At 50.6% G+C, this 22,485-nt stretch overlaps 6 protein-coding genes across 6 annotated transcripts; 3 read left to right on the forward strand and 3 right to left on the reverse strand.

Annotated features, from left to right (window-relative positions):
* Nucleotides 1-793: 793 nt before the first annotated feature.
* Nucleotides 794-2,372, forward strand: PtrM4_113910 (DUF1479 domain protein; the record flags this gene model as incomplete). Its single annotated transcript, XM_001934772.2, has 2 exons — nt 794-1,235; nt 1,285-2,372. 2 exons carry the CDS (start codon nt 794-796, stop codon nt 2,370-2,372), a joined length of 1,530 nt encoding a protein of 509 aa, XP_001934807.2.
* Nucleotides 2,373-3,337: 965 nt separating this feature from the next.
* On the reverse strand, nt 3,338-4,180 carry PtrM4_113920 (uncharacterized protein; the record flags this gene model as incomplete). The annotated part of the gene is made up of 1 exon (XM_001934773.2): nt 3,338-4,180. One exon carries the CDS (start codon nt 4,178-4,180, stop codon nt 3,338-3,340), a length of 843 nt encoding a protein of 280 aa, XP_001934808.2.
* A 1,911-nt stretch (nt 4,181-6,091) lies between these two features.
* On the forward strand, nt 6,092-6,549 carry PtrM4_113930 (uncharacterized protein; the record flags this gene model as incomplete). The annotated part of the gene is made up of 2 exons (XM_066108108.1): nt 6,092-6,393; nt 6,447-6,549. The coding sequence occupies 2 exons, from the start codon at nt 6,092-6,094 to the stop codon at nt 6,547-6,549; spliced, it is 405 nt and encodes a 134-aa protein (XP_065961293.1).
* Nucleotides 6,550-9,300: 2,751 nt separating this feature from the next.
* On the forward strand, nt 9,301-11,111 carry PtrM4_113940 (UhpC, Sugar phosphate permease; the record flags this gene model as incomplete). Its single annotated transcript, XM_001934775.2, has 7 exons — nt 9,301-9,533; nt 9,586-9,875; nt 9,928-10,059; nt 10,113-10,345; nt 10,401-10,822; nt 10,874-11,024; nt 11,076-11,111. The coding sequence occupies 7 exons, from the start codon at nt 9,301-9,303 to the stop codon at nt 11,109-11,111; spliced, it is 1,497 nt and encodes a 498-aa protein (XP_001934810.1).
* Nucleotides 11,112-11,553: 442 nt separating this feature from the next.
* On the reverse strand, nt 11,554-12,589 carry PtrM4_113950 (uncharacterized protein; the record flags this gene model as incomplete). Its single annotated transcript, XM_066108109.1, has 3 exons — nt 11,554-11,558; nt 11,662-12,195; nt 12,244-12,589. 3 exons carry the CDS (start codon nt 12,587-12,589, stop codon nt 11,554-11,556), a joined length of 885 nt encoding a protein of 294 aa, XP_065961294.1.
* A 2,472-nt stretch (nt 12,590-15,061) lies between these two features.
* On the reverse strand, nt 15,062-21,740 carry PtrM4_113960 (putative autophagy regulatory protein Atg2; the record flags this gene model as incomplete). The annotated part of the gene is made up of 4 exons (XM_066108110.1): nt 15,062-15,079; nt 15,142-16,560; nt 16,660-21,528; nt 21,579-21,740. The coding sequence occupies 4 exons, from the start codon at nt 21,738-21,740 to the stop codon at nt 15,062-15,064; spliced, it is 6,468 nt and encodes a 2,155-aa protein (XP_065961295.1).
* Between the last annotated feature and the right edge of the window lie 745 nt (nt 21,741-22,485).

Here is a 22,485-nt window from a genome sequence, read left to right on the forward strand (position 1 = left end):
AAAGTCAGAAGGGCGAACTAGCAGCGGGACACATATACTCATGTACGTTTGTGATGGATGCGGAGGACGTCCCGCCCTAACCGTCCTCACGCCGTCGACAAGACATCTACGAGGCGCGGCAAGACACATGAGGAACTTGGTACCGTTCCGTCATGCTCAGCCGGCCGGTTAGTCAATTTTTCGAGCCCTCAATGGCTCTTGCCGACGGCTGACCCCACTCATCATCACCACGTCTGGGGACTATAGCTTCATCGCACATGACGACGCTGTACTTTTGCGTCCATTCTGCCCCCCAAGCCTCACGATGACCAAGGCGGTCAGTGGCATGACGGGCCGTCGATTCAGCCTGCCCATTAACCTGCTAGGCGTGCGAAGTCATCGTGGGGAAGTGGAATGGCGGGGTATCTGGGCAAGTTGACGCGCTTCTCTGCTTTCCGACGACCTTCACCCGTATGGTGCGCCGAGCAGAGCATTCCTCCTCTGCTTATTCGCGAGTACCGGAGCTCGTGACGAAACAACATGGAGAACGTCGGAAGCCTTGCTCTTGAAGTGGTGACGATTACGAGCATGGGGCACGGGTAGAGCTGACAGATTGCGCTAAACTTGATGCAGGAGAGCTTCCGTAGGTACAGTATCTTTCTACCATGGCTTGGCTGGAGATTTTGTCGGAACTACACCAGGGCCTCGTAACACAACAGCGTAAGCAGGAGATATATAATGGCGGGTCGCTGGGGATAGGAATGCTATGCGCGCAGCATTGGTCAATCACATAGCCGCCAATCGAGCTTCTACGATGTTTTCCGCAATTCGAAGAATCCCATATCCGACAAGACGCGCCGCGACACAATTGCGCACAGTCGCGACACAATCTCAGAAGCGCGCGGGTGATATATCAGACGCTTTTGCGTCGCTTTCTGGCCACGACTTCAAGCCTCTAGCGCCTGGATATGCCGCCATCAAAACCCGACTGATCCAGGGATACGAAGACCAAGTACGGGAATCATGGGAACGCCTCCTCCGAAGCCTGCAAGAAGAGATACCGCTTATCGTCGAGCTCGGTAGCAAGGTTATCCCAGATATCGATTTCAAGGACATTGACAATGCGCCCGAAGCCTTTAGCAGTGAATTACGGAAGAGAGGCGTAGCGGTTGTGAGGGGTGTAGTATCAGAGAAAGAAGCGCTGCAGTGGAAAGAGGACTTGAGAGAGTACATCCGCCAGAATCCTCACACCAAGGGTAAGTCACACCCAAACTACCCATATACCCATGATTAACAGCTTCACAGCATACCCCACCGACAACCCCCAAGTCTTTGAACTCTACTGGTCGCGCAGCCAGCTTCTTGCACGCGGCCATCCGAACCTCCTCAAGACACACCGTTTTCTCATGTCATACTGGCACAGCGCAAACCCCCATGTCCCCCTCTCCACAAAACACCCCATAAGCTACGCCGACCGCCTCCGCATGCGTCAACCCGGCGACGCCAAATTCGCACTAGGACCACACGTCGACGGCGGCAGCGTAGAACGCTGGGAGGAAGAAGGCTACGGGCTCGGAAAAGTCTTCGACGCAATCTGGCGCGGGAAATGGGAGTCGTTCGACCCCTGGGAAGCGACATGTCGTCTCCCCGTCAACGCCGACCTGCACCAAGGCGTCGGCGCCTGCAACGCTTTCCGCATGTTCCAAGGCTGGCTCTCCCTCTCCACCACAGGCCCACACGAGGGAACCCTCCTCGTCAACCCGCTCCTCGCAAAAGCAACAGCTTACTACCTCCTCCGTCCTTTCTTCTCCCCTAAACGCGGTGTCACACAGCCCAACGCGCAAATAGCCTCGGAAGCGGACGCTACAGCACACACGTCGTCTTTCCTAGACCCAGATAACTGGATACTAGATTCACCGCAAACCTCCTGGATGCACGGCGCTACACCAGGCCACGGCCAGGAACTCTCTCACCTCCTCCACCCGCACCTCCGTCTTCAGGAAAGTATGATTCATATTCCCACTGTTCGACCAGGCGATTACGTCGCCTGGCACTGCGATACCATACACGCGGTTGACAAGACACATGCTGGCTCCGCTGACTCGACCGTCTTGTATATCCCCGCTTGTCCCATGACGGAAGATAATGCGAATTTTCTTGTGAGGCAGCGCGGGTGTTTTGTTGAGGGTACACCCAGCCCGGACTTTGGCGGCGGCGTGGGTGAGAAGGGACATGTGGGGCGGGCGGGTGTGGAGGATATGGATGCATTGGTCGGGGAGGAGGGGTGTAGGAGTTTGGGGTTGGCGGAGTGGGATAGTGATGCTGAGGGGTTGGGTCCTGGGGAGAGGGTTATTTTGGATAGGGCGAATAAGATTTTGGGGTTTTATGATTAGGGGGAAGAGGGAAAAGGGGGAGGTGGCTGTATAGCAGTATTCTGGGATTGAGATATCTTTGACGATTTGGACTAGAGATGTAGACGCATTGCAGTTCTGGTAACCCTCCTTACAACAACAACAACAACAACAACGACAACAACCTCAGCGTCATCCCGTAACCTCATCCCTATTCTCTTATAACTTAACTTATTCTACTCTTTCTCCATACTTCTTCCCCTTCTGTTACTGATAAACAACATGCCTAATCTTACATCCCTCCCCTTCTCCCCTTCTATTATTATTTATGTATTCCTTCTTAACCTATCCCTACCTCTCTATATCCTTTCTCTTCTATATAAGCACTAGCACTCCCACTCAATCCCACCACGCTAGACCCTCGACTCTGAACTCTAAAACCCCTTTCTATCATAGACTAACGTGTAATGTTGGGTTCATTGCCTAGCGTGGTGGATTGGACAGGTTGAGTAAGGGAGGGTTGGTGTTGTTGTCTGTAAAGGTGGGGTAGAAGGGGTGTGGGTGGTTCGGAGGGTGAGTGTAGGAGTGGAAGAAGGATAGGAATGGAAAGAGAGAAGAAGGCATATAGTACTGGTTATGTGGAAGTAGTAGGGTGGTGATTGGGTGTTTGAGATTCAAGATGATTGGATAAGAAACACGCGGGTGTAGTTTTGGTTAAAATGATGTTCTGTCTAGTGCGCGGGGAAGTAGTGTCTACTTTACCTTCTCCATGTCGAGACGCGCGATTTTATATCATAGGACTAACACTACCACAGAATACGTTGTGTTGCTATCAGATGTGAAAAGGGCATTGTATGAGCGACGTCGTGTGCTGAAAACCAAGAGAAAGAAATATCATGTCAAAAAGCAGGGAATCTGCTACTACCTCGACCTCTTCGCCATGCCCAACGAAAATTCTATTCTGCCGTTACCTACGCACAAGATTCATTTCGTCGTCGCTTTTGTATTCAAAAGGGCGGTACCAACGCTTTCAGAAGATGACTTCGCTGTTTCCATTCGGGCCAATGCATGTCGCGCAAATCTTTCCAGGCATGCACCAAATCGGACGGGTAGCGGCTGCGCGCTGTAGGGTTGAGAGTAGTGATGCTCCTCTGGGAGCCCAAGACATTGATCTCGGCTGCGCTGAGATGTCCATGGCGGAAGGCGTACGTGAGCGACCAGCTAGGATAGATTGAGTTGAGTAGCTTTCCGTGGCCATTGATCCAGATCTCCCACGGTAATGGACTTCGACCAGGATGCGGTCTCTCGATCACGGGAAACTTTCTCATCTCGCTGATCATGTCTGAGAACAGGAGAAACAGTTGTCGCTGGAGCTTGGCGATGGATATGGTGGTTTGTTCTTGCCAGCCAGAGGGGCAAATGAGCGTCAGCTTGATGGTCGCTTTGGGATGTAATTTGCAGTTGAGGAGCAGCTCCATTAACTTTTCAATGTTGATCTTGACATCGGACAAAGTCGCAGCGTGTTGAGGATATATTGTCAGTGACAGGATGAGGGGCTCGTCATCTATCTTCACCATGTTGATCATGCTTTCGAAGATCTTTGGTCCATTATCACTGGTGGTAAGGGAGGACAGATGTCCGAAACCATTGAAGTCGGTAACAACCGTGTCACTTGTCGCTTGTATTGTGACATGGTTCGTGTGCGAAATATTACTCCCGAATGTCGTGTTGCTCAGCGCGAACTTGCTCCGCTGAAATAGGCCGGTGTTAACACCGTGCAACGTGCGTGTATCTAGGTCGAACGTGACACCGTCGGGATTATAGCATGCGAATCTGTATATCCGTGACATGATGTGCGGGGGCATATCGGTGAGTTTTGGTGGCGTACGTGGTGTCCATGCCAGATGCCTGCCTTGCGATGAAGCTTCGAAATTGAAAAGTGTAAAGCAATGGCCTTGTATATTTGAGGGAAACGGTGGATGGGATTGTTAAACTTTACGAAGCCTCGTGCTCTAGTGTTGGGGACTTCAATAGACTGTAGAAGCCGGTTGGAGATGTCGAATCTTCGAAGGTTGAGGGCGTCCCTCTCCACAAATGCCGCAAGTAGGTTATTGAATACGTTTGCGCGAATAACGCTAGATGTCTCTTCTTCTGGGGGCCCGTATGCATTAACCTGTAGCGATCCACAATTCTGCCACTCTGTCCACAAGTGACAACATCTTTCATACTCGGATTATGCCAGAGGAAACGCACCAACGGGAGAATATTATACACCTCTGAACTGTAGTCGCATTTAACAGGGCACAGGGTGTCTGTGTCAATAATGACCTTCCGAAGCAATTCAGCTTGCGAACCAAGGTTCGACAGGCAATGAGCCGCATGTATGGGTGGCAAGTATTCCTGATGTTCATATATCGATGTATCATATGTATCGGTTTCGTCATGCCGAATCACAGCCCGGGATATGATGAATGAATTATGGCCATACAGTACACCAGAAGCCTCGTGATACAACTGACGACACGATGACAACAAGGCAAGCCCATCACCGAAATTATGACGGAACTCTTCATCAAGTCCGGCATCTTCCTCATAACTTTCCCAATACTCCCTCATATTTTGCGAGTAGGCGTCGTCGGTATGAGGCCATTGCAGCTGGCTCGGCTCTTCTGGATGGAACGCTGCAGCGTTGTGAAGCAGGATGGGCTTGTCTTTCTTGAACAAAAGTTCATATATCGAACTGCGCATCTCCGCTGGAAGTGTAGTGAGGAACGAAGCTTCCTCCGCGTCCATCGGAACGGAATCAGCTTTTGGGATCTGCATCATATCGACGGAGTAGCTGCCTAGGATAATTGCAACGGAGGAATTTGTGGTAGGTTCTAGATGGTTTGTTGTTGATGAAGGTAAGCTCTGATTGAAGCGTTGGCCCTAGGTAAGTGAGGTAGTTACGTACGGTATCCCTCGGACCGGAACAACGTAAAAGCCGAAACCCACATGAACATCGCAGTGCAACGCTCTTCCTTTCCTCACATTATCCTGACACGTTAGCATGCGTAATTTCACGGCAATGCTTGCCGAGTAGACGGGAAGCGTGAGGTCCGACAAAAGCAATTAGAAGGGATAGGAACCTTCCAAGCATGCACGGGAAGGATTCTGGCTAGATACCTAGATGTACCGCTCTGTCGTGCCAAAGTTGGACTCGACCACGGCTTCCAAGCCTAGGGCATGTTTCCGGTATTTCATCTGCTTTATGAGGGAAATATAGTTGCTCAACATGCAAAGCACATGGAAGAAGTATACTTGTTCTCAGTCACGACCTTCGGAGCGCAAGTATGAAAAAGCTCGGTAGAGCTCTCGTCACAATTATGTAATCGACGGGGTTTCATTTTGGTACGACCCGTTGAGATGCCTGAACCCAACTTTGCGACGACTTGTAATCTGAACCTCACGTTACAGTGCAGCCAAATCAGCATAGACAGACATGCCGCATCGCTATCCGGATACTGCATGAACTGGAAAGAAAATTTTATATATCCCGGCAGTCTGCGAAGAACTGGCTATTGATTGTGAACAAGCTTTCAAAGATATTCAGGAAGTAACTGCTGTACATGCTAGCGGGTCGTGGGGAACCAAGGTTCGCTACCCTCCTCTGGAAGGTATTTTTAACACAAAGGCATCTGCGTGCACTCGTTGTCTTCTAATATCATTCTACATCCTTCATATTGCTTCTCCAAGACATTCATCAACATCATCTTTACACCATGAAGTACTTTACCATCCTACTCTTCCTCAATGCTGCTGTTCCCGCTGTTGCCTGGCCAATAGTAGACAACACATGTTGGGTGAGCGCGTACCGATGCGCCAGCAACCCACGCAGATCCTGGTTCGACGATCCCCGAACGCTAGATTGCTGTAACCACATAGGACACAGTATGTGTGACTGCGGCAACAAAAAGCAGGGAAGGTATTGCGATGGGGTTGGATCACCGTGGATCGACCACTTCGAAAAATGCTGTGCGCCCTTTCCAGCTTTCTCCATCTCCCCACTCGAGGGTTGTTCATCGTAAGACCAAGAAAAGAACACCGTCATAATATAGATAGCTAATTCATATCTAGGTATCCACTATTATCAAATTCGACAAGCGACATCTGGGACGGTTTGCCGGGGACATCCGAAACTACCGCGCACAAAAGACATCAAGAGATTACATCGACGTAGCAAATCCGCAATCCAAGAGAATCCTCAGCCTGAGATTATACATGGAGCGGAAGAGACGCTTGGCATTTTGTTCTTACCGACGTCAAGTTCTATACTGCAGATCCGAGCGGTACGATAGTTGGGCTAGGGTTTGATGTTTTAGGGGAAACGACACTTTCTCTATTCATGTTTGGCTAGAACCATTCTCACGATAGTTTTGGTAACGAGTAAAGATTTGAGTGTCAGAACATGCTAGCTGCTCAGAACTTGCATTTATGAAGCACCTGCTGTCGTTCATGTACGAATTCATAGTTTAAAAACTACAGAGCGCGTGGGAGTCTGTCAGGGGCACATCGGAAGATCGGCACGCAAGCCTTGATGTTGTGGATAATGTTGTGAATGAGAATGCATAATGTTTTCGGCTGGAGAGAGAATTTGGTTGGGTTTCCATATTAGTCCTGTATTAGCCAAGAGTAATGACAAAACGATCCTCTGGCTCAATGTCGTTACTACTAGTCTATCTCTTTTAAACTGCGTAAAATCGGAGCGTGGTCCGATAGCTGAATGCAACTAAAGTATTACCGAAATCTGCCGTTACTTTATATGCTCGATATGGCAGTGACACAACAGCGGAGGAATGGAGCTGTCCGAGAAGATGCCTCGCAATTACTCTACACGAAGCAAGAGCCACAAGACAACGTTGACGCGTTTCAAACACCGAGCTGTGAGCAAGAAGCTACAAAATTACTGACGGAGGATACCCGTGGAGCTCTAGCCATCGTGCCGCATATATGGCAAGACCTCGTACCAAACAAAGCCTGACTGGAAGTCCATGAACCCCAAATGATGTTAAGTAGGCATTTAGAGGCGAGAGACACTGATTTCTGCGCATCTAGTCAATCGATTGCTCTCCCGTAGCCCCTCCAGTATTGTGGCTTGCATCAACCTGTAGTCAAGGTCTTGGCTGCTCGGCTTGACAGCCCTCCGCCATTTGCCTCGGAACCTGTTCAGCGTTAAAGCATCTTATTGGCAGTGGTTTCAACACCGATAAATGGCAAAGGATCCAAATCTTGGTGTTGCCCGATATTTGACGCCTAGCGGGATGGATCGGAAAGTCAAGCTGAGTGCTGTGAAGTTGCCTCGGTATGTCGTATTCTTAGCAATACGGCGTATGTTTTGGTCGCATGTTAGATTCTGAGACACTTGTGTGTCTAGGCCATAAGGCTGAGACTAGGAAGCCTCGGTCCTTACGCCTGGATCTGGCTGTTAATTGGATCCCTGTGGGGAACCTGAAATCCGGGGAAGCGACCGATCCGGCTTCCAAGCACCGGGATTCGATACTATGATCGCCACCACGCTTTCTTTAAGGTTTTCCGGGACATTTGACTATGCTAATATCCTCATCAGGTGGATTTCTTAACACAAATCTTCTCATCGGGGCGTTAGCTTGAGCATGCATTTCAATAGCAGTTACTTGGCACGTTATTGTAGTCTGTGGAGTTTTTCGAGCCGCTTCTTCCAGGTTGGAGTAGCAATGGGGCAAGTCTTTGCAAGCCAGAAGCCTCCAATTGCCTAATTGTGCCACGATGCAGCCAGACGCAAGTGGACACCTGCCATGCCTACGGTTTTGCAGCCAAGGAACCATCCAACCGGTCTAACCGAGATCCTAGATGACTGGGTCGGAATTGCATGGATGTCTGATCTATCGACCAGGGAAGCAGCGTAGTCAAGGTACTCCTGTCAACACCGAAGATCCTCGGTATGTATAAGAACGGCTATACGAACTTCGGGAGCTTATACTGCGAGGCAAATTGCTTAAGACCAACGCACTCGTTGGCACTTGCTGCGCAGGACCCTTGCATACGTCCTACACACGAAGGAACCTGGCACTGAAAGTAATGTTAATGAAACACTTCCAACTATCCTGCTGCCGTGCTCGCGGACATTCGCGGATGTACGCGCTGTGGCAATCTTCCTGCGTTAGAAATTATGAAAGTAGACTCTTCCGTGTCAAGCTCAAGCCAACGATCAAGATGACGGCGAGAATACACTGCCAAGTGACCGGAGGCTTGGAACGGCATGGAGCGTCAACGCCCCTTGGTCGCATGCGGCTCCAGCCCACCCACGCGTCGAAGCATTGCGGAGGAACTGCCTACTCGGGTCAAGATCTAGACAGAGAAATATGCCTAGGTAGGTGGAGCGCTCCAAAAAGACGCCCTATTACCCCGCGTATGGCTGAAACGACCTCACGTGCACATCGCTTAGCGATCACCTCGCATGATGATGAAGTCGAACAAAGAGAACAACATGGACCGAAGTTTTGCCAAAAACCTCGATGTTCTCCACGTGCGCAGCTCCACTGCAGCGGATAACTAATGACAAGTAGCATGGCGATGGACAAACTTCTTACGTTCTTCAGCTGGCTCGTAGTGGGCCCCGAACAAACGGTGGCGGTCGCTAGCCTGCGGGGTCTCCACATGCCAAGCCTCTCCCCAGCTTTTCTAGCCCTTCTCATTCTTGTAGCTCGCACGGCGTTCTTTCTTCTTTGGAAGGGCTGTGGAGTGGTTGAGTAGTGAATTGGTGAATTAGTGGTGGCCGTTCGTGCCTCGGTATTTTTGTGAAGGACATGGCTCCCGACATGGTCACTGCGTCTGGCAGGGTTGGTATAATGGCGGGGAGAACAAACAAATATATGCTGTGACCTCAGTCTCCATTCCAGGCTCCTCAATTCTCTTCTTTCACCCTTGGTCCTCTCTCAATCTCCAATCCGCCATGGCTTCCGCACAACCCGCCATGCACCACGACGAGATGCTCGAGAAGCAACACATATCGCATAATGAAGACATTAGCTCCCAAGATGGTTCCGGATATGAGTGCGAGTTCAGTGAGCGAGAGCAGAAGAAAATCATCCATCGCATTGATCGACGTCTCGTGGTGACTGTCGGTGTGCTGTACTGCATCAGTCTGATGGACCGAACCAATCTGAGTGCTGCCGCTATTGCTGGGTTCGTAATCAAACCGTTGCAAAGGGTTCCCTTTGAAGCTAACGCCGTCTAGTATGACCGTGGATCTAAAGCTCAATGTACTGCAGGGTACCATTTCGCATTACTCGATTGTCACCATTGTTTTTTTCGCTTCTTATATCGTCTTCCAGCCTCCGGCCACTGTCATTTGCCGATATCTCGGACCACGAAACTTCCTTTCTGTCATTGTGATATTATGGGGCGGCGTCATGATTGGCATGGGCTTTGCCGACAGTTACGGTACAATGGCCGCGCTACGAGTGGTCCTCGGCGTACTTGAAGCTGGCTTTTTCCCAAGCTGTGTCTACCTGCTGTCGACATGGTGTACGTACTTTGGCGTCAAGAATTGCTGGCACGGTACTAACAACCTGTTCAGACACTCGATTCGACATCGGAAAGCGGTACTCGTGCTTTTATATCCTTGGAAGTCTGGCCTCTGCTTGCGCCGGTATTCTCGCTTACGGATTGATGCAACTCAAGGGACGTCAGGGACTCAATGGATGGCGCTGTAAGCTTCACCAACTTGCACAATGCGCTGAAAACGCTAACACGATTCTGCAGGGATCTTCATCATTGAAGGAGCGCTCACCTGTTTTCTTGGAATAGTTGGCTACTGGGCCCTTGTTGACTTCCCGGACAAGGCTCACAAGAGCTGGAAGTTCTTGACCGAGCGGGAAGCCATGTACATCATTGATCGCGTCAACCGGGACCGTGGAGATGCGAAACCAGAGCCGTGGTCTCTAGCTAAGTTCTTCCACGGTGGAACTGATATCAAGATCTGGGGATTCGCTCTGGTAAGTTTTCGGACTCCCGCATGCAGGATGATTTCTCTTACTAATTCTCGTTCAGATTTTCTTCAACACCACTACAGTGACCTACGCCTTGGCCTACTTCCTTCCCATCATCCTGACAGAAAACATGGGCTTCGACGTCGGCGCGGCCCAGTGTCTCGTTGCACCACCATACGCTCTTGCTGCGATCGTCATGTATGCCACCGGTTGGGCTGGTGACAAGTACCACATTCGTGGACCCATCATCCTCTTCAACATGGTTCTTTGCCTCATCGGACTTCCCATCATGGGTTTCCACAAGGATGCGAGCGTTCGCTACTTCGGTGTCTTCCTTACGACTGCTGGCGCAAACAGCAACATTCCCGCGACTATGTCGTACCAGGCGAACAACATCAGGGGCCAGTGGAAGCGCGCATTCTGCTCGGCTATCTTGGTCGGCATGGGAGGCGTCGGTGGTATCGCCGGAGGACTCGTATTCAGGTATGTTTGTATATCACACAGAACTTTAGCTTTGATACTAATATTCCATAGGACCCAAGATAAGCCCGGATACGAGCCAGGACTATATGCCTGCATCGCCTGCTGCCTTCTCACAATTGTTATCGTCTGTCTCGTCACACTGCGGTCATGGAGCTTGAACAAGCGCGCCGATCGGGGTGAGATTGAGCTGGAATACAACGATGTAAGTCTCTTGAATGCCTAGAATCGATGCAGAATGCTAATGGATATACAGGATGGTGATCAGAAGGGCTTCAGGTATACATACTGAGGGGTAAATAGGCAAACTTATGATATTTATGAGCGATGGATCAAGGCATGTCGTCGGACTAGTGCCATGATATAGCCTTGTGTAACGACTCTTCATAGTGCCTGATATAGCGATGATATGATCCAATCGCTTACCTTTGCAATATGAGAATCCAGTGACCATGCCGTGTGATTGTGATCTTGCTCCAATGAGTAGTATTGCACGACTTAAAACTGTGTACTAAGGCCAGGTGTGATACATGGTGTTGAGGAGAGAACGGTCGACATACGTCATAACAGGTGTCGCGCCTAAACACCTGCTGCGCGCGCCAATCCTGACTCAGATGGCTCAGCGCAAAAACATCATCGTGTGTTCTTTCACAGTCGATTGCTTCAGCCTGGAAAATGGCTTCTTCTCTGCAATCAATCACCCAGGACAGCCCACAGATTTCCAAATCCCACCCTCAAGCTGCACCATACACTGCCCACCCTTGCTCCCACCCAAATCACCACTCACGAAAACTGCAAACCTGATTAATATTTTCCAAACTGACGGGAAGTTGGAAACTCACCAACAAGCACAGCTGCATACGCTGCCGTCGCCGCGAAAACCTCTGCCCGCTTCGAATCCGTACAAGATTTTACACTTGCCGCAAACAGCGCCGTATAGATGGCTATTAGCGCCAGCTTAACCTTTTCATTCCGTACGAAATAGAGACTGACGATTGCACCAACGAGTAGTGTTGCGGCGAGGACCATGCTTAGCACTGCCACAAAGCGGACGATGTTCTTGTCTTCGAACTGAAATGTATCGTCAGGCCTTTCAGCGGATGGCTTCGTTCTGAAGGACCAGTGATTTCGTAAAGTACGCGACAGGAAATCGTAGTCGGGGGGCTTTTGGAGAGCGACGAGGTCGGAGGTATCGGGAGTATCGGAACCAGGTTGGCAGGATAGAAAGTCTTTTGCGCGCCCGGAGAGAAGGTTCATGGGACTGTCGTTCGAGTCTCTAATACCATTCACTTTGAGGAAATATCTGTATGCTTTCACGAGGCGGTCACTTGGTTTGTGGAGTTTGGCTATTTGTGCGCGTAGAACGAGAGTTTTATCTGGCTAGAGGATTAGAAGCAGAGACGTTCGTGGGAAGCAATACTAACAACACTCTTTTAACAGTATCTGAAGTTCAGCAAGCTTAGTCACAAGCTGATTTTCTAGGCTGTCCACCACATCTGCTCTCTCCATCAGGGTTTCCCAGCGCTTTAGCGAGCGCACTGTATGGATGTTTGCCGACCGCTTTATCCGCTCGTCCAGATCATCAACCTCTTTTTCAACATGGATGATCCGACACTGCAAATGCAATATGCTGCGTGCTGACATTCGCCCAAATTTGCGGAACACCAATGCTTCGTCATCAGGGTCCCGAGAGATCCATCTAGAGAGGGCGGGATAGCCGTCTCTCAATATACTGAGCTCAATGTCTGTCTTTGTTGTGTTCGGGCTCATGTTGCGGATGAGAGAGCTACCTAGGTATGTCTGGATACAGGGGACTTGCTTGTTTTCGAAGGCCGAGAAACTGTACGCAGATCGGGATACACCGGTCGGAAATCAGGCTGCGAGATAGTATGACAACAGCACATATTGGACATGGGCACAGCCCAAACGCTAAGGGGGCTAGACTCGGGAGTGGCTGCATATATGCACAGTGGATCCCACTAATACTACTCATCCTTAAAGTACGTACTTTAAATTCGCCCTTCCAGACCGAGAATATGGGACTTGTTGGTGTTATGCTAAAAGCTGGTACGGTATTAATTCTATCGCAATGATGGTCGAAAGAGCTCGTAGCAACGCCGCGTGATCGGCTTTGCAGAAGAGGGAAATGAAAGAAGGAAATCACGGACTCACAGCCCTAACGCCAAGGGGAGGACTAGGCTCAGCAGTGGCCGTGTATATGCAGACTAGGTGCACATGTGTGACCTAAGTCACCCAGGCATACTTGACCTAGGGTATAAATAGATGGTCAGTTAAGTATCCGTATCGAGTACCGTCAAGATTTATATCAAACCCAAATCAGTTCCTTAGACATGCGAATTAATCTTGCCCGGACCTTTGACCACTACTCAATCTTTTCTGCTGTTGTACAACACTTTATACCCTGCCTTGACAGCACAAATACTACTGGTTAGACTTTTAACAAGAAACTTAGCAACCTTGGCGACATGAATCCCAACCCCGAAGCGTCTGTGGCGAGAATACATCTTGACACCATGTCTTCTCAGGCAGAACCAAACGATGATAAAGTCACCTCCGACCCTGCATTCTATACGTCGACAGCAGATTCAGACAGTGAATCTTCCATCCTCCGTCCTGTATATGTTTCTCGACCAAAAAAAAGGGAGCTTGAAAGCGCCAGCAGGAAAGCCTCGTTCGGTCATATTTGATGAAAAGTTCGCCGAAATCACCCGTCGCAACCGCGAAGAAGACAGAATATCAAACCTACCTGAGGAAGAACAGCCCACAGCTAGAGTTATAGAGAGCGAGAGAAGAAGGAAGTGGGAAGCAGAGTACGCTTCTAAGATGGCTGCCATAGAAGATGAAAGTGGAAATACTAGTTCCACAACGACCAACACCATAACTCCGGCCCCTGAAACTACCACCACACCCGACATTGCAACCACCACCGCAAACAACACCATATCTACCACCAGCATAGCTCAAAACACTCCTCCAAAACGGTCCCTAGCTCAAAAATTCAAATACCTCTTCAAGTCTAAGCATGTCCAAGCCGCTCAAACACACTCGCATCCATAGCTAAAATCCTCAAAATCGTGCGTACCTGGACAATTCGACTCGAGAGTGGGTACCACGGGAGGAGAGTAGTAAAGAAACAAGTAATAGAATAAGTAAGGAAAGGAGTGAGGAAAGCGGTAATGGAATGAGTAAGGAAAGGGCTAAGGAAAGGAAAGAACAGTCTAAGACAGAGAAGATACAATACTGCGGTGTGAAAATCTGCTGCTAAGCATCGATATCACTTATATACCTATACATACCCATTTTCAGAATATACTCTAGTAGCGGCATCAATAGTAGCAACTACAAGACAGCAAACTAGCAATACCCTGCCCCCTGATAAGTAGAAATCGTAGAAAAAAATACAAGTTAAGCTAGACTAGAGATTCTAGTCGAAAGATACGTGTACATGTGTGATAGATGCGAAGCTAAAGACCGCATTTAATGTCTTATGAAGTCTTCATCACTTGTTGGTAGGCCTTGTACGATCGTACGGGGTGAATAACAACGAGGTTCTTCTGGTGACTGGTATTGGTATTGTCTACGAACATAGGTGCTACGAAGGTATACCTAAGCTCTGCGCAAGGTGGGCCGAAGTTGGGCCGAAGTGTCAAGCAGCCGACGTCTCTACCGATACTCACGATCCGACATCACTTTTACTATTCCTGGTGTTGACATTAGTATAAACCTCCACAAACAGGCACACAAAAGATCACATACAGCCCCTCTCACAAAAACCTCACACACACATCCCCAAATTCAAAAAAAAACAAAGAGATAACCAATATATTCCAACACAAAGTCTAAACTTTACACCACCCCCACCGTACACATCAAATAAACAACACACACGCCTCACAAAAAAGCATTTACTATTCCTCTAAGAACAAAGCCCTTCCCAGAATTCCCCAGTTTTGGAAACGAGAATTTGCAGTAGAAAAAAAAACGCAGCAGCTACAAAGGAAAATAGACACCTTCATCCCATGCCATGGCCGATACGAGGAGAAGGGCAGAAAAAAGGGCTCGAAAATTTACATGACATAACGCCCCCAACACCGAAAACCTTCAACCTAAAAAACTCCATCCGTCGCTATGCAGAGCAATGAAGAAAAAGAGAGGGGAGGGGGGATTGGATGTAATACATCGTCCACAACGAACCAAGGCTATTCATCCCACCAAATCATTCTAGTAAGACTTGTATTTCTGCACTCACATTAGCAAATCACATCACTCAACAAACATTCACAGAACATCTTCCAACTTACATCTTCAATCTTCCGCCTCGACCCTTCATCAAGCGCATTCCCCACACCAAGCAAAGCATTACTAAGCGCCTTCGTAGCCCCAAGCGCCGGCCTTAATATAACAGTCGGAGCATGCCTAGCCAGCGCCCTTGCCACACCAGTGCCACTACCCTCCTCCATGACCTCCGCAGGTATAGCAATGACAGCGTCACGAGCGGTGAGTAAATCGCGTTCGAGGTGGCGGGCAGCACTGCGGAGGCCAGCGCGGACGCCAATGGGTTGGTTAGCGTAGTTTGAGACTGCGCGTGGTTCTTCGTTGTCGGAGCTTGGATCTTCGCCCTCCCAGTCTTGCGAGAGGCGACGATTTGGTGCGGTTTGCGGGTTTAGGAAAACCTCTGCGCCTTCGAGGAGGGTTTGGGTTCCGATTGCTACTTTTGCGCCTAGACGCGCTACTTCGGAGGTTGTGTTCTTGGCGAAGGCGTATACGCCCTTTTGTAGACTGCGGACGATGCGGCCGTCTTTCTTGTACTCGCGCATGGGTACCACGACGAGGTCTTTTATCCCGGAACCGACGTTTACGAGGGGCCGGACGGCTGCTAGGCCAGAGAGTACGCCCGGGAGTTGGTTGCTCCTGACGTCTGGCGTCCAGACATCGTTGAGAGTCTTGTGTAGCGAGTCGAATGAGGTGATGCCGTACACGATTGCATGGCGCAGGACAATGTCGGACCCGTCCAAGATGAGGAAGTTCATGAACTCAGTGGTATGGCCAGAGCGCAGACCGCGGTAGTCCACACGCTTTGGCTTATAATCGAGCTTCATGCTGACTGCCATCACTTCAAGACGTTGGATGAATGGCTGATCGGTAGGTGGCGGACTAGCGGGCACCGAGTCGTCTTTGAACTCGAAAAAGCGCGTGATAAAGTCTAGCGCATCTTGATCGACGTGCAAGCGAAGTGGGAGTACATTGACCTTGATCACCAACTCAGATGCAGCAAGATCGGTGACGGGCTTGACTGTCACAATTTCAAGATTGATCATCGGCCGGATGAGCTCGCGATCAAGTGGGTTGACTGCGCAAGTGACAAATTTCTTCCAGGTTGAAGTTGGAACGTGATCAAAAACTTCCAAATCCTGAACGCGAACGTTGATAGAGTTGATGGTCTCGCCCGAGTCGGGAGGGAAGACGATGAGATCAACCGCAACACCCATCAATGAGAACGCAATCTTCTTGTGCTTGCTGCGTTCCAGCTTCAGACGACGTTTGGATCTGGTCGTGCCACGTGGTCTAGAAGTTGCGCCAGTCGAGCGTGTCGCTGTTGTAGTTGCGTAGCTGCCAGTCTCGCTGGCGAGGTCGTCAATGTCGTGGTTGATGCGCCGAGCCAGGGCACCCTTCTCGTCCTTGATGGGCACGCCGATCCAGACCGAGTTGAACAAGAAGTCCTCTTCGACCCAGTTGTCGTCGTCGTCTTCTTCATCTCTTGCTTTGCGTCGTCGCTCCTCGGCGCGTGCCTCGACGTCGTCGACGGCCTGGCTAATCACGCTTCGCGTTCGTGGCCAGTCGTACCCATCGTAGAGATTCCAAATGACGTTGACGTCGCGAACCCGGACTTTGACTGGAGCATCTGGAGCTTTGAACTCGTTGGGAAGATGATACTGATTCTTAGTAGAGTCCCACTTGCGAGCTTTGCCTTTTGCTTCTTCATCAGAATCTCTGAAATAGTCACCGCCAAAGTCGAATTCTTCTTCGCCTTTAGTAATCTCAAATTTCTCCTGGAAGCTTTCAAGTAGAGCTGGATCGCCACGATGCCGTACAGCTGGGGGTGAAGCCAAAGCGCCGAGATCGTCCTCGCCAAGAAGACTATCGCCCATTTCTTCGTCAGTCGGTAACGACTGCGAGTTGTAGATGCTCCCAACAAACTCCAGATTCGTTGGTAAGTCATCTTCCACGAGATCAGCGTTACTCATAAAATCATCAGCCTCCTCGTAGTCGTCCTGCGCCAGTGCATCGCCTGTAAACGACTCCATCATTTCTTGGAGAGGGACGATGGTTCGGTATTGATCTCCTGTGGCTGGCGGCGAAGGTGGCTGAAGACCATTCAAGATGGCAATGAGAGTCTGTGTCGAATCTGCGCACGACTCAATGACGAAGAGTTCGTTCTTGAATTCCACATCGACCAACTGAGGCCGGTCCTTTCCATCGCCTGAGATATTCACAAACACCTTGGCTGCCGAAATCGTACTGAGTGATACGTAACCCGACTTGCTGAGTTCATGAAGATGGCGATTCGTGGTGATCGACGGTGGCACCGGCTCGTGTTCGTCGTCTAGGCGAGCTGTATCATCAATGGCATGCATCGAGGCTTTCCGCAGCTCCACGGTAATGGTATAGTCGCTCTTGGTCTGCTTGCACGCAACATGCGCTTCCGTGAGTACAAAGAGACCCTTCGATACCGACTTCCGGGGGTTGAGACCAATCGCGCATTTCCTGAGCAAAAGGTCGATCTGTAGCGGCTTGATAGGAGGACCGGGTGATGGCGAACTGACTTCGGAAGACTGTTGGCTGAGTGTTTGGGGCGATGAGGCACCTGTAATGGTCGCGACGCTCGATGCAAGACCTGAAGCGATCTCCTCGCCCATCGCATATTCAGATATACCAAGCGCTGCCATGATGGTCGTGACCCGGTATTCGACACAGACGTTGAAGAACTTCGCCTTCGCAACCGGTTCCATCTCGTCTCCCACCATTCGCAACATGATGGCAGGCAACTGCTCCGACGGTCGCAGCCTGACAACTTCATGGACGAGCACCTCGTCATCACGGCAAACAACCACCTTTCCAATTTCAGTAGCCAATAAAGCAGGAACACCGACATGGGCCACTGCCGCATCTTGTAGTACAACTGAGACGTCTCCAAGCTTCTCATTAACAGCCACCCTGATATCCAGTTTCTTCACTGACGCGAGACTGAGTAGGCCTGGGCGATCGTCATCTGGGAGATACTTTGCAACCTTCGACAAGCGCGCCAGTTCGGCACCGAGAGCCTCAAACGTCTTCATCTGTTGCAAATCAAGAATACGAATGCCAACTTCGCTCACCTCGACGCGGAGGACGGAGCCCTTTCGTCGTTGACGCAATAACGTGTCGATCAGAATGTCATCGTCGTTCTCGTACGGATCCTTTGATGGCGTGATCATGGAGATAAGCCTGGCCAAATCGGTCTCCTCGGGCGCAAAGAGGAAGTTGAGAGTAGTTCCCCTCAACTCCACAATTAAAGGTACACCCTTTTGGCTCATGCTCGTATATGGTCCCATGAGTTGTATTTCCGAGATCTTTAGACGTACATTGCTTTGTCGCACAGCAATGCGGACTGTTGTCGTCTGTAGTTGCACAGAGCATGTCTTGCCTTTCAGGGTGAAAGAAACTTCGCCAAATTGTACCTGGATCTTGGGAGCCGGCGCGGATGGCACAGGGGCTTTTACAGGAGGTGGAAGACCATCGCCGAAGTGGACACCTCGAGGCTTCGACTGCGCTGGGGCTATCACGGCGCTTTGCACCGTGCTAGCAGAGCTCATCGAGTTGCTCAGTTCGAGCATCCCACTGAAGCCTCCAAACGAGCCTAGCGCATCGTCCAGCTTTTGAATATCAATCATGATCTTGACTGGACGTGTGACAACTGTAATACGGTCGTCTGTTCCTTGATCATAGTCTATCTCGATATCGTGCTTGAGATGATCCCGTAAATCGTTGACAGATCGTCTTGATTTCGGTCGTAAGCTCTGGAAAGAGATGAGGTCTTGGTCCAACGACGCAAGCACAAATTTACCGATGTGAATCTGTGATCTCGATGCTTGTATGCGACTCTGTCGGTTGACGTGCACTCTTGAGAGACTGACTCTCAATATAGCTCCCGATGGGTTGAGTTCGAGGAGCCAGTTCGAGAGCTCTCCTTCCCGGATGGATTCTGTCGAAACATTCTCCAGCCATGACAGCGAGACGTTCTTGATAGAAAGTTCGATATCCATACCAACAGCTTTGGAGACATCGCCCTCGTTCTCGTTTTTAGCCTTCGTCATGTCTTCCGGTGAGGACGGCTCGCCAGCCAGAGCTTGCATTGCTCGACCAAACATCCCGAACATGATGCGGCCAGTTGAGATGTCCATATGCCCTGAGACTTCGCCTACATCGAGTGAGATGGATGGCGTTTGCGTCCTCTTGGACTGTTCCTGGGGATTAGGCGATTGCTGGGGCTTCGGCACTGACCGTCCTCGCGTGGATGCTTCTAGCGATGGCTTGTGTCTGGGCGAAGACGCGTACGCGTAGTTGGAAAACGACCCAGGCATCTCGGCGAATATGGAGTCTTCTCCAAGGTTTGAAGGCTTGAAATCCATGCCTGGCGTGTCATTGGTATCTCCGATTCCAGCCTCGCCACCCTGCCCGTCGCCTAAGCCCATGGGAAACCACACGGTAATCTCGTCGATTGTAAGAAATCGCTTCGCTTGTCTCTGAATTGCGACTGTGGTAGGTACAGGAGTTTGTGTACGTTCAGGAAGTGATGGCGATGCGGTACTTTGTCGGCTCCTTGGACGTGGAGTCTCGCAGCCCTCATCGACTTCTGGCACTTCAGCTAGGATCATACAAGAAACCGTCTCCTTGGGTGTCGGTTCAGGCATCTCTGAGACGGAGTCTTTGCTTGATGCCGAAGAAGAATCCCAGCCTCCAGGAACGTGCTGTCCGGAACCGGCTTGCCTCGCACTTACCGCGCTCATGTACATGCTCTCCGCCTCGTCATGGGTAAAGAACCGTGACTCCGCCAAATCTTCTCCTGGAGACGGTGTCGAGTCGGAAAGCTCGTGCGTACTGTGTGCGGGGCTTTGGATCTCTAGATTCGTATGTTCATGTGCCGCCGCTAAGTTATCAGTAGAGGACTGGGCCTCTTCGGAATGCCTCGATTCGGCAGGCGAGCTATAGGAATCTGGAGGATTGAAAGATCGCCCGAGGGCGGATACAGTCGGTAAGTTGGACATGGATGTATCGCTGGCAGGTTCAGAACGACGAGTGTGTTGGCTTGAGCTGACGCCATCTAAATCCCAGTGGTTTGCGGCTTCTGCAGACCCCTCCATTGCCGGCGCATCATCGAAGCGTGAGTTGAGCATACCATTTTGCATTGCATAATCAAGCAAGCCCTCGTCATCGTACAGTATACTGCTCACACTTAAATCACGCACAGGCAGAGGTTGATGAGATTGCGTGTAGGAGTCATCCATAGGCCGGTCATCCAGTCCATCGTCAGAGTTAGCATCTGCAAAACGATCATCGTCTACAGTGTGCACAGAAGAGTCCATTTGCAGGCGCTCTGGGGACGCAGGCCGCGGTGGCGAAGGAATTTCTTCGCGCCGACTGGCGATGTGAGATGGTTGCCTGGATGAAGCAATCGATGTGGATAGTTCCTCGTCATCAGCCGGTTGCTCCTCAGGGCCTACCTCTTCTTCAGACACTGACTGACTAGAGCGCATAGACTGGCTCGAGTGTATGGACTGACTAGATGGCATGGATTGGTTAAATATTTGGCTCCTCGCCGGTTCGCTTGGGGCTTTCTGGCTAATCGACGCTTCGGACCGAGTTGTAGCTGGAGAAGGCGGCTGTGAATGTCTTGACGAAGACACCAAGTTTTCGACATCCGAAACTAGGCGCGCGCATATATTCTCTACGCGCATGCGCCGCTTACCTAGCTTTGTGGTGTCAGGCGAGGACGTTGAGCCAACCTCGACGCGCACATCTTTGGAGGTTATTGAATCGATGGTTATGCGCTCGACGTGGAAGTTGAGAGACACGGGTAAGCTCTGGGCGGACCTTGATGAATCTATATCCTTCGGGGCTTGGTCCTCCACTTCGATATCGATGTCATTGACCGTGATACTCAGACGATCAAGCGCGGTGTTGAGGATATTGCGAAAGTAAGCTGGGAGCGCTAGTGGAGCGCCAGTGCCCGCAACACTTTCATCTTCGTCATCACTGGATGCGACTGAATCTTGCATGTACGCCGACTGAGACGCCAGCTCTTGCTGTAGCTCTTGGATTTCCTCGAGAGGCTCCGCCCGTATGAACGACTTGGCTAGCTCATCCACAGTAGGTACGTGCTTGTTATCATCGTAATCGCTGTCGCCGTAATCGTCTTGAGCACGAAGGGTCGATGTCGGTCGTGAAGATGGCGGTGAGTGTAGCGAAGTCCCATGGTGATCCTCTTGTACATCCTCCACCAGCCTTGCCTGAACTTGTATGCCATGCACTTCTATCGATATCTGGGGTACGCCGAAATCGAGGACAAACGTAACTCGGAGTAACGAGGCTCGCGCTTTGGATAGATGGATCTCGGGGGGCACGCTGATATTCAACAACGACACAAGTTTCTGAGTGTGTCAGCATAACAGGCAAAAGGTATACCTCCATTTATACATACCTTGATATGCAGCCCGACATCGCGAACCTCGAGCGTGGTGCGCTTTCCAACATCGACGCTCACAAAGTCGGCCGGGTCCTTGTCAAGTATGTCGATATGGCGCAAGCCATAGAGCAGCAACCGTCTGCCGATAGAACTCGAGAGTCCCGAGAAAAAGGCCATGGCAGTTTCGCGGCGCCAGTGGCGGTTGAGGTGCGGGAGCGTTGACTATAGGCAAGTCGAGCGCCTATCGCCGGGAGAGGAAGGGCTCCATAAGTAGTAAGCTGTGTAGTTTGGTAGGCCTAGTGTGGGTGGCGGACCGCCGCTTGGAGGCGCTTTTACTCTGTCTACACGAATATGCACAGTCGTGCCTGCCAAGTCTTGCTTGACCGCAGTTGTGCGAGTATCGGTACTTGGGTTAGACTTTGGAGAAGCAGTATGAGCGATGAGCTTGCATAAGAGGGTTAGTGAGTATGCAGCATGCAGAAAGTGAGACGAGGTAGTCAACGGCTGTCGGAAGGTCACAGGACGAGGTTACGACCTCTAGCGCGTAGCTTCAGGTGCGTATGAATGCAGGTGATGGGTTATGCGATCGTAGGCGGCCGTGCAATGTGCTCCCATCATCCGCTGCGGCCCCGCGCACGCCTCAGGGACGCACTAGTAATCGATAAGCAACTAACGCGTGATAACGCGTTTGAGGCAACAATGACGATGGTGACGATTTGAGTGAAGAATGACCCGTGTCTAGGTGTTGAGGTGACACCTTGGAGACTGATGGCATCACTACTGTCGTCTTACTTTGAGTCCTGGTACTTGTGCTGCAGCCCTGCAGTGCTGGTCCTCGGCATTACGCCACTTTAGGCAACGACTGGAAGCCGCCTTACGTCAGCATCCACTAGCGCTCTTCAGGAAGGAAGTCGGAAGGCAC

This window comes from Pyrenophora tritici-repentis, chromosome 6, assembly GCF_003171515.1.
Source record: "Pyrenophora tritici-repentis strain M4 chromosome 6, whole genome shotgun sequence".
NCBI classification, from domain to species: domain Eukaryota; kingdom Fungi; phylum Ascomycota; class Dothideomycetes; order Pleosporales; family Pleosporaceae; genus Pyrenophora; species Pyrenophora tritici-repentis.